The sequence below is a fragment of the Saccoglossus kowalevskii genome, unplaced genomic scaffold (genome assembly GCF_978046115.1).
Source record: "Saccoglossus kowalevskii unplaced genomic scaffold, keSacKowa6.1 SCAFFOLD_247, whole genome shotgun sequence".
Lineage (NCBI taxonomy): Eukaryota > Metazoa > Hemichordata > Enteropneusta > Harrimaniidae > Saccoglossus > Saccoglossus kowalevskii.
In genome coordinates, this window is record NW_028188709.1 from 57280 (window position 1) to 66914 (window position 9635).

At 36.2% G+C, this 9635-nt stretch overlaps 1 protein-coding gene across 1 annotated transcript; it reads left to right on the forward strand.

The window, feature by feature from the left end:
* Positions 1-648: 648 nt before the first annotated feature.
* Positions 649-6377, forward strand: LOC146725373 (long-chain fatty acid transport protein 2-like). Its single transcript, XM_085496377.1, has 8 exons — positions 649-1100; positions 1326-1484; positions 1590-1714; positions 2342-2536; positions 2754-2844; positions 3243-3441; positions 3810-3907; positions 5185-6377. The coding sequence occupies exons 1-8, from the start codon at positions 992-994 to the stop codon at positions 5490-5492; spliced, it is 1284 nt and encodes a 427-aa protein (XP_085352503.1). The 5' UTR covers positions 649-991; the 3' UTR covers positions 5493-6377.
* The last annotated feature ends 3258 nt before the right edge of the window (positions 6378-9635 follow it).

The following is a 9635-nucleotide window of genomic DNA, read 5'->3' on the forward strand; positions in this document are numbered from 1 at the left end:
TCGAAGCTATGAGACAAGAGATGTGGCTAACTAATGTGATGACCATATATGGTCACGTAATTTCATCAAATATGCATAAATGTAATAATTCAAGCACTGTTACAGATAGGAACATGCAACCAGTGCAATATTGAAGCTATTGCACAACATAAGTGACTAACATATCCGATGACCATCTATGGTCATGTGACCTCATCAAATAAGCATAAATGTAATAAATCAAGCACTATTACAGACGGGAACATGCAATCTGTGCAATATCGAATCTATGGAACAAGAGATGTGACTAACTAATGTGATGACCATATATGGTCAGGTGACCTCATCAAATATGCACAAATGTTATATCTCAAGCACTGTTACAGATAGGAACATGCAACCAATGCAATATTGAAGTTATTGCACAACAGAGCTGAAACAAACATCCGATGACCGTATATGGTCATGGGACATTATTAAATATGCAAGATTGTAATACCTTAAGCACTGTTACAGACAGGAACATGTAACATGTTTAGTATGAAGGCCATGCAATTTCCATTAATATATTATTGTCAATGATGCTGATTTTGGAACACTGCTAATATGGCAGTGGGCTCGAAACCCGACATTGCTGCAACGCAGCTATATTTGTTATTATTACTATGCTGTAGAGGGTGACCAAACCTTGACTTCGTTTGTTATGTTGGCTGCGAAAGAGCAACGTCCTTTTGTGTGACGCTGGTGACGACGCAGCTAGGATACGTGCTGGTAGATATACCTATATATGATGAGTCGGGCATGACTGCCATTGCGATGGTCTGCATTGTCAAGTTTTCAAATGTGACCAACGTAAGACATCGACAATGCAAAAACCATTATATTATTTTCATTGACAGATCATCAACTTTTGCAAGCCGTTACAGACATTGAACATGAGCTTCGTGCTGATGGAGTTAGTGTGTGGGTGTACGGTACTAACGGTAACAATATTTCATCTGGGTTCCTATCCATGAATGACAAGATGAACATCGCCAGTGATGAAACGCCGTCTTTGCAATATCGATCTGGTGTCACATTTCAAGACTCTGCAGCTTACATATATACTTCCGGTACTACAGGTAGGTAGAAAGATAAAATCGACTAGTCCACATTTCGCGTTACCCAGTTTCAAGTTAACATTTTCATATCAGTTTCGCACGCGAGACTATGAGATTCTTATTTGTCTAATTGCCGGTCGCAACTTATTACACCAGCGTATCATTTTCTAGAGGGAAAGAGACACACAAATAAATGTACCAACATTCGTAGTAGAATTAACACATATTATATCAATCCATTGGCAGGTCTTCCAAAAGCAGCTCGTTTATCTCACTATAAACTATTAGCTGGAGGACATATATTATCTTACTTTCAACTAAGTTCACAAGATGTTATCTATTTGACAATGCCTCTGTATCATATTTCGGCGCTCTTCATAGGTCTCGCCAACGCAATAACTGCTGGTAAGTACACGTATCATGCTACTGCGCAGTTATCGGGTACAGTTGTAACTGTTCAATCACGTGAATCGTCATTTTTTAAATATTTTGCATTTCATATATATTCAGGTTCCACTGTTGTCCTCAGAAATAAATTTTCTGCAACCAATTTTTGGGACGACTGTCGTCAACACAACGTCACTGTTATCATATATATAGGAGAGCTATTTCGTTATCTACTAGCAAGGCCAAAGGTAACTGTTTTTCAAAACCATATGTGATATACTCAATTCACCGAAATGTCAGATGGTTGTCTGAATTTTATATTGATTATCATAAACGTATGGTTATGCGAGAAATACATCTTTGTCAGTCGCATCTGATTACAATCCGGGATGTCGGCCCCATTTGATTCTATTTCCAGTTGCCTCCAAAGTCAAAATCAAAGTACATCGACGAAATGAAAAACCGCTTTCAGGCAGCTCGTCTCTGAATGATTTTCCCAGCCAATTGAAGCGCGCCTAACTAGAAAGCGACATGTAACACGAGTTCTTATTTGCTGATGGTCCAACGAGATTTAGTTAGATGTACACCGTTGGCAACAATTAAAACGCAACATTAGATTTTAATCAGATTGGTTACAATCGCATAGAAATGATCAGTTACTTTATATTATTGGTAAATGGTTTTTACGTGTAAATCCTATAATACTCGCATACTCAACTCATGATTCATGGCGATGTTCACCGCGTAACATTCAACAACAAACAACTCACTATGTGAAAGTCGTTGAAGGTTATAATGACCCACCAATATTCATTCTGAAGTACGACATACTTATTTGTTGAAGTCAAATAACTTATCATAATCTTTGCGTGCAGCAACCAAACGATACAGATAACAAAGTACGCCTTGCAGTTGGCAATGGCCTTGGCGCAGATATATGGAATGAGGTCAAAGAGAGATACAGTATCCCACAGATAGTAGAGACGTATGGTGCCACTGAGGGAAACTTTGGCATGATGAATGTTGATAACAAACTGGGGTCGACTGGATGTTGGTCAACACTACTCAGGGTAAGGCAGAAAATGTAGCGTTGATATCTTATACAAATAAATAACTTCGTAAAAGATGTACTTCTGGTGAAATCATCTTTCAAGTAACTCCTGCATCTTATTGTTGAAATATTTCAGCATCTTATACCTGTGTATGTTAATAAGTTAGACTACTTGGTCGATGCGGGCATAACACCGCCATTCCAGTAATTACATTCTTGTTTTCTTATTCTAACAGATTCTGTGTCCAATCGAGTTAGTTAAGTACGAGTATGAAACAGCTCAACCCGAGCGAGATGAAAACGGCAGGTGCATTAAAGTGAAAACAGGTACGTTTGAACGTCAACATTTTTTATTTGTGTTTGCATAATCTTGTAATGTTACTGATTATGAGTTTGGAAGTTGTAATGTCAGTAATGTGGTATTATTCGAACTTTTGTGTGTAACAGAAATGTATTACAGTAGTTAACCCCTATGACGTAGTTAACCCCTATGACGTAGTTTGTTGTCTGATCATACGCGCAATAAATTATAACATATACTTGGGGGTTAGTAGGTCACGTGGTCTTATACGCGCAAATTATTTCTGGTGTTATGACGTCGTCAATTATTCTGCGAATCCGCGCATATACTGATATCATTTGCAGGGGTCTAACGACTTTCAAGTAACGCTAATTTGACATATCAGTAAATCACTAATCGACCTGGTTTCTGTTTACCTCTTTAGGTGAGGTAGGTTTACTCATTTGTCCAGTCACTAAGATGTTCCCATTAGAAGGTTATGTCGGCAATAAAGATTTAATGCAAAAGAAAATATTGAATAACGTGTTTGTGGAAGGTGATCTATACTATAATACTGGCGACTTATTTGTACAAGATAATGAACACTTCTTCTACTTTAAAGATCGATTGGGAGACACATTCAGGTAAAGTTAGTGATATGCATGTTATCAATTGGCTGTCACAACAAATTATTCTATTGGATTAGTCGATATGGAACGGGTGCTGTTACTGTCTCTATAGCTAGATCAATACGACAATACTTTGTGTTGGAATGACGAGATTGTGTGTTTTGGACACATCAAAGATCACCGTATCATAATGGAGAATATAGCCTGGTGAATCGTTATGTAATACGTAGGTGACACAGAATTCACTGTCTCCATGACTTCAGTACAATATGGGAACTCGCATGCGCAGACTGACCCGTAGATTTTTCAACGTCTCACGATAATAGACGGCATTTAGACTAGACTGTCTATAATATATAAATATATATATATATTTCTTTCAGGTGGAAAGGGGAGAATGTAGCAACAACTGAAGTCTCCCAAGTTTTCAGTGAATTCCCTGGAATCGAAGAAGCGTGCGTGTATGGAGTTACTGTTACCGGTGAGTGTGAAAATGAATACATTTAAGCAGATATAAGACTAATCAGCTCTCTGTCCCCGGTTAACAATAATTGGTTCCGGTAAATTGAACAAAGTTCCTTCTGAAAGTTTTCTAGTTTTCTTAGGATGAATAGGATCCAGGTCAAAGGTTAGATTAAATTATTTTGATTGTTGAAAATGTGTTTAGTCCATTAAAATATGGTGTTTGAGACACCTGTATATCGGAAATTTGGTGACGGCGTACAGTATTTGATTTCGCCCAAATGTATGATGTTCGATTCTTTGAGCTGGTGTGCGGATATTTACTGCAATTGATTTTACGGGAATTCCATGTATTACTTGTGAAAACAAACTGGTAACAGAGGTCACAGCCATTCACTTGTCTCAACGAAAGTTTGTAGAATTAATGACACAATTGAAAAACGTTGATGAAAGACGTCGACGAACAGTACCGAGTAAACATTTGTACATTGTATTTTGCAAATGACTGTTCATGGACCACGTGTTCATGATTCTAACCAAGGATCCATGCGTATGTTGCAATGTCTCTGTTTGTCTGTTGTGACGGGTGCTGCCGTGCTCTATCAACGAAGCTATTCTGTGACGTAAACACTTCATAGATGGCAATGTTAGACTTTTTTTTTAAATGAAATAAATGAAATTAAAAAGATTCGCTAAAAAAGCAAAATTTAAAACATCCTTACACTATGTTTTAACCAATGACGTAATTCGCTTAACTCGGAACTGTATATTGTGCAAATGGCATTCGACAGGAACAAAGCTGTAGTTAACTTTATTATATTTTCCGTTCGCACTTTTATTGCTCAAAGTTTCGTGATGTCATTGGGTGACTGTCATTGAGTTGGCATTGGAAAGATTAGACTAAACAGAACTATGTGACTATCTGCCATGGGAAGTACTATAATGTAGCAATAATGTCAATATCGTGAAATAGACAGTACTGTTCTTTTTGTGTAGTCGTTTGACATTTGGTGATCCCTAAAAAAGGGGTTATTATTGATGAGTGACCACAGATCAAAACAAAATGTTATATATACATGTATATCTATTTACATCACCGAAACCCATATTCACTAGGAGGCGTGACTTATGTACGTAAGTCCGAGTCTATTTATGCCCGATATATGCATACTAGTGTATATGTTGCGGACATCCTGGTATAAACTATATATGTGTATTGTACTAATCTCATTGGGGTCGATAGAACGGTCATTTCATAATAAGCACCTAATGATATTTTTGACATTTTTGTTCCAGGACATTACGGGAAAGCTGGGATGGCAGCAATATGTCACTCTGATCGTCACGTGATTGACTACAGCGCACTCTACAGACTGATTACACACCGTTTACCCAACTATGCCTGCCCGAGATTCCTACGCGTGGTGACAGCATTACCTCATACAAGTACATTTAAACAGAAAAAGACCAATTTGTTACAGGAAGGATTTGACCCCAATCTAATACCAGATCCTATGTACTTCATGGACAGCCGTGCAGACACCTACTCACCGCTCACGACAACTATGTATTCGAATATTGTCAATGGTACTATTAGAATATGATTCGTTTATATAACATTCAGAAAAGTCACATGGTGAAGGGGATTGTGTAGTATTATTATTTCCACGATTTTTAAATTCACTGCTAACTTTGTTAAAGGATGTCGCGCCGCGTCCTGTTCGATATGCGGCGTATACAACGAGTGTAAAATACCTTGATTGTTTACATGAAATACGAACACGCGCTGCACGACGACCTGTAGCTGAAATACCTGAAACTAGCGCTATTCATTGTGATTTGATGACAATATTTGTAATTTCACTTGTGTTGCCTCGCTAATCACCAAGCACGGCAAAGGAAACATTTATTTTATTTTAACTTTCCCAGAATTTGTTGTGATTAAAATAACACGGGGAATTGCAATAATGACCGCATTATCTGATGTTAATCTAAATATGTATAATACTTTGCAAACTGTTTAACAGTTCATTATAACAGTCAAGTAGTTAGTTTATCAGTAATTGTTCTTTCTGTCTGTCAAAACAATGTTCATCCTGTGTTTGAGAAACATCTCACCAACAATTGAACTTTTTTACATGTATATTTATGGAATTTATACGAAGGAATATAATGACGACGACAATCTTTGATTCCTGTATAAATAATAGTAATGTTGTATCATAGTTTCAGTGTTCGACGTTGGTGTAAAAAACACCATAAATATCCCTGGCTTATATAATTTACATAAGCGTTTGTAAAGCAAAATAATTCACTGCTGCCTGCTTATTTATTTAAAAAGTTTAACATTTTTACAAGAAATGTATTTATATGTGTAATTGTATTTATTGAGTAAGATGAAAAATGCCAATACTGTGCTGTACGCATAAATCTAAATCAAAATATATTAAAGTATTTTTAATAAATGACTTTTCTGCTTTATACTATTATACATGTCTCATTTCTAATGATATTCCCTTCTACTATTCATTGTGACACATCATATATCAATAGAAAGTTTTAGGTTTCTCGTGGGTCTTGTGCGGAGCGAGTTTAGAACGTTCGGAATTGCATGAAACATTTGGGCTCAGTGGTTCGGAATGTTGATAGTCATTGGCTAATAACACTAACAACTGGTGTACAATTGTCTGTCGTTGACATGAACCAATCAAAACAGACATCCAAGCGGCTGTAGATCAGCAGAACATTGTCTTGCATTACTGGCAATGTTCTGGCTTATAATACGACAGTAACATCTTGGTTTTGAATTGACCAATCACGTACTACTAACTGTGTTGATATAAATGTGCACACGCGTTGGACATTGTCTCCATTGGTATAACGATCCACAAAATACCCAGCGATCATTGCGGTGTTCTAAATACATGCCTAAGACCAATTAGGAATAAAAGTATATGCAGTAAACTCAAGAAAAGTTGGTCAAGGAGTTCTACACTTAGAAGACTGATAGAATGTTCACCTTTTCTGTGAAACAATGAAAATGGTTTTGATTTGTTAAGTAATCTGTTCAGAATTAGATGCATTGCCGTCATTTTGCTTTGTGGTATCTGTAAATCAACGGCAGTTAATATGAGACATTTTCGGTGCATAAGATGTGATTAATTTAAAAAAAAATCTATAAAAATAGTGCTCGATACATTGCAATATCAGACAGGACAGTTATCCCCGAATACCAGATACATTGGGACTGGGTTGTTACTTCAATAGTTATACAATTACTTCAATTGGTTGTTAAATCTATTAAATCTCCAATGTTCAACAAGAAGTCGAAAATAACACTTTTTACCAAAAATGTAAAATAATATTCAACAAAATTACAGAATTCAGAGAAGTCTACCTTTAGTTTTCAAGAAGAAGTCGAAAAAGTAAATACAGACGTCGATGGACAATCACTTATATGATAAGCTTCACTTGACAAAGTCGACAGCGGAGCTAAACATTGACGTGCATATTTAATTCAATTTAATTAGTTATGTTAAGTTTGAACGAGCTTGGTCACTGAATGTCTGAGAAATGGCTCCAGAGGCACAGACGAATCCCAAATTATTAGTCCCCGAGTTCGGACTTAGTCCAAAACGGAAACTAACACCACAGTGTTTCAATGAAGTGCGAGTAATATTCTGTGTCTGGAGAAACTTGACCTACACTTTTATAAGCTGAGCTTTAGGGTAGTTGACTAGAACGTCATCGGTACTGGGATCAGTTCTTAAGTTTTGAAATTGAAATGACTAAAGCTGCTCCGTGGTTTACAAAATATGTCATCGTTATCTGTAGCATGTACACTTTGCATATATGAATATGTAGATAGTTTACGCTTAGCATAAAGACAAAAAAACGCATGTAGATTTACAGAAATAAACATGCATTCAGAATGGGTTACATGACAAAAGTGGTACTAGTGACAAGAAGTTTTTTAGCATACCTTTACCCTCACACTTTACAGTGTGCAGTCTTGGGGTGGCTATATTCTTGGATGGCGAGTCATTGTATTAATCCACAAGCGAATAAATCACTATCGGCTAAGAATGTTCATACTTGACTCAGAGTAAGCATGGACGTCCATGGTTCAAACACAGTCCCTCAAGACTGTGGTTCAAACAAAGAAACAAATGAAAATTATGACCCAAGATGACATTTACGCATTTCTCCATAGAGGGCAGACTCTGTATCTGTATCTTGCAACTATAAATTCGTTAGGCCAATTATGGCGCTAGATTGTAACGATAGAGGTACTGTGGTTTACAGTTCAACATATATTTTTTAAGATCTTCAAGTGAAAATTTGCCTTTGCTAAAATGAGTGCTTGTCCGGCAGATTTGAAATTTTAACAGATTTGTACTACAAGGATCATCTACATACTCTTTGCAGTTGATTCTGGTTCCTATATTTGACTGAATTGGTTTACAGTGTGCAAACAGTGAGCGCCTTCTAGTGATAAATTTTTAGTAAGGCAGTAAAATAATGCACGGTTGCTTAGGTTACTAAAAAATTTATTTGGCATTTAATAGTTTATATGACCTCATAGAAATTACAAATCATCATTCTTTGTGTACTTTAAACTACAATGACTAATTTTCAGTGTAATCCATGAGAAATTTTGTATCAGTAAAAAAAACATGGGTTCTGTAAATTAAAGTAGGGAGTCGCTGATTTCCTGAAATTGAGTCTTTGCATACACCCTTCAATCGAATTTAACAGTTCATATTGTGTACAACAGTTAAACTAAATAACTAAGCATGCCAATCAATCAACCAACCACTAATATATTATCACACTATTTAATTTAAAGGAACTCACTGTTCAGAACCTTATAACTGGGTAAAATGAGCAGACTAACCTCTATCAATACTTTTTTATTTAGGAATAAAAACATCCACAACCATAAATGCACATTCTGCATAGTTTGGATAATATATTGTGCATATTTGTTAAGTAATAAATGAGTAAATGGCATTTATTAGAATAGGTATCTGCATGAATATCTATTGTACCAGTAATTGTAAACGTACAATGTCCCCTAATACTGAATATTGTGTGGTGAACACTAAGAATCCACTAGTACTCATGGTACTCCTATTAATGCTGTCAACACTTATTTCAGAGTACACTAGAAATATAACACACATCTACGCAGATACTAGCATACGATTTACAACAATTTCTGAAAATGAATGGGTATAAGTAGAAACATAGAACATTGTGTAAAAATCTGCCCAATTTATTTGTAATTACAGACATACTTCTTCTCTGTTTATCAATAGTAATTTATCAATAGTCATGACTGAAAAACATGATTGCCAGCACATATACCGTATTTGTACCGCAATGTGCTTTTAAAAGAGTCTGTTTAACAGCAGAAACGACACATGAACACTATTCTGTTTTTTATTGTGACCCAAGCATGATGTAAACAGATCTTAGATACAACTGACTGTCAACATCTTACTGACGACTAGAGAGCCACGAGACCCGTCTTTGCCCCTTGAATCATGTTCTATTATCTCCTGTTTATTGTTCTAAATACTCGTTACATGAAATTAGGGAAACAGTGAAAGTGGCGACAGTAAAAGTGGAAAACTGTTTGAGGAGCAAACATTTTTTCTTTCTCAACAAATCTCGACAGTAATGTGCATCTATGATCGATTGATCATTGTAAAGCATATCCATACATCAACAACTTTAAACAA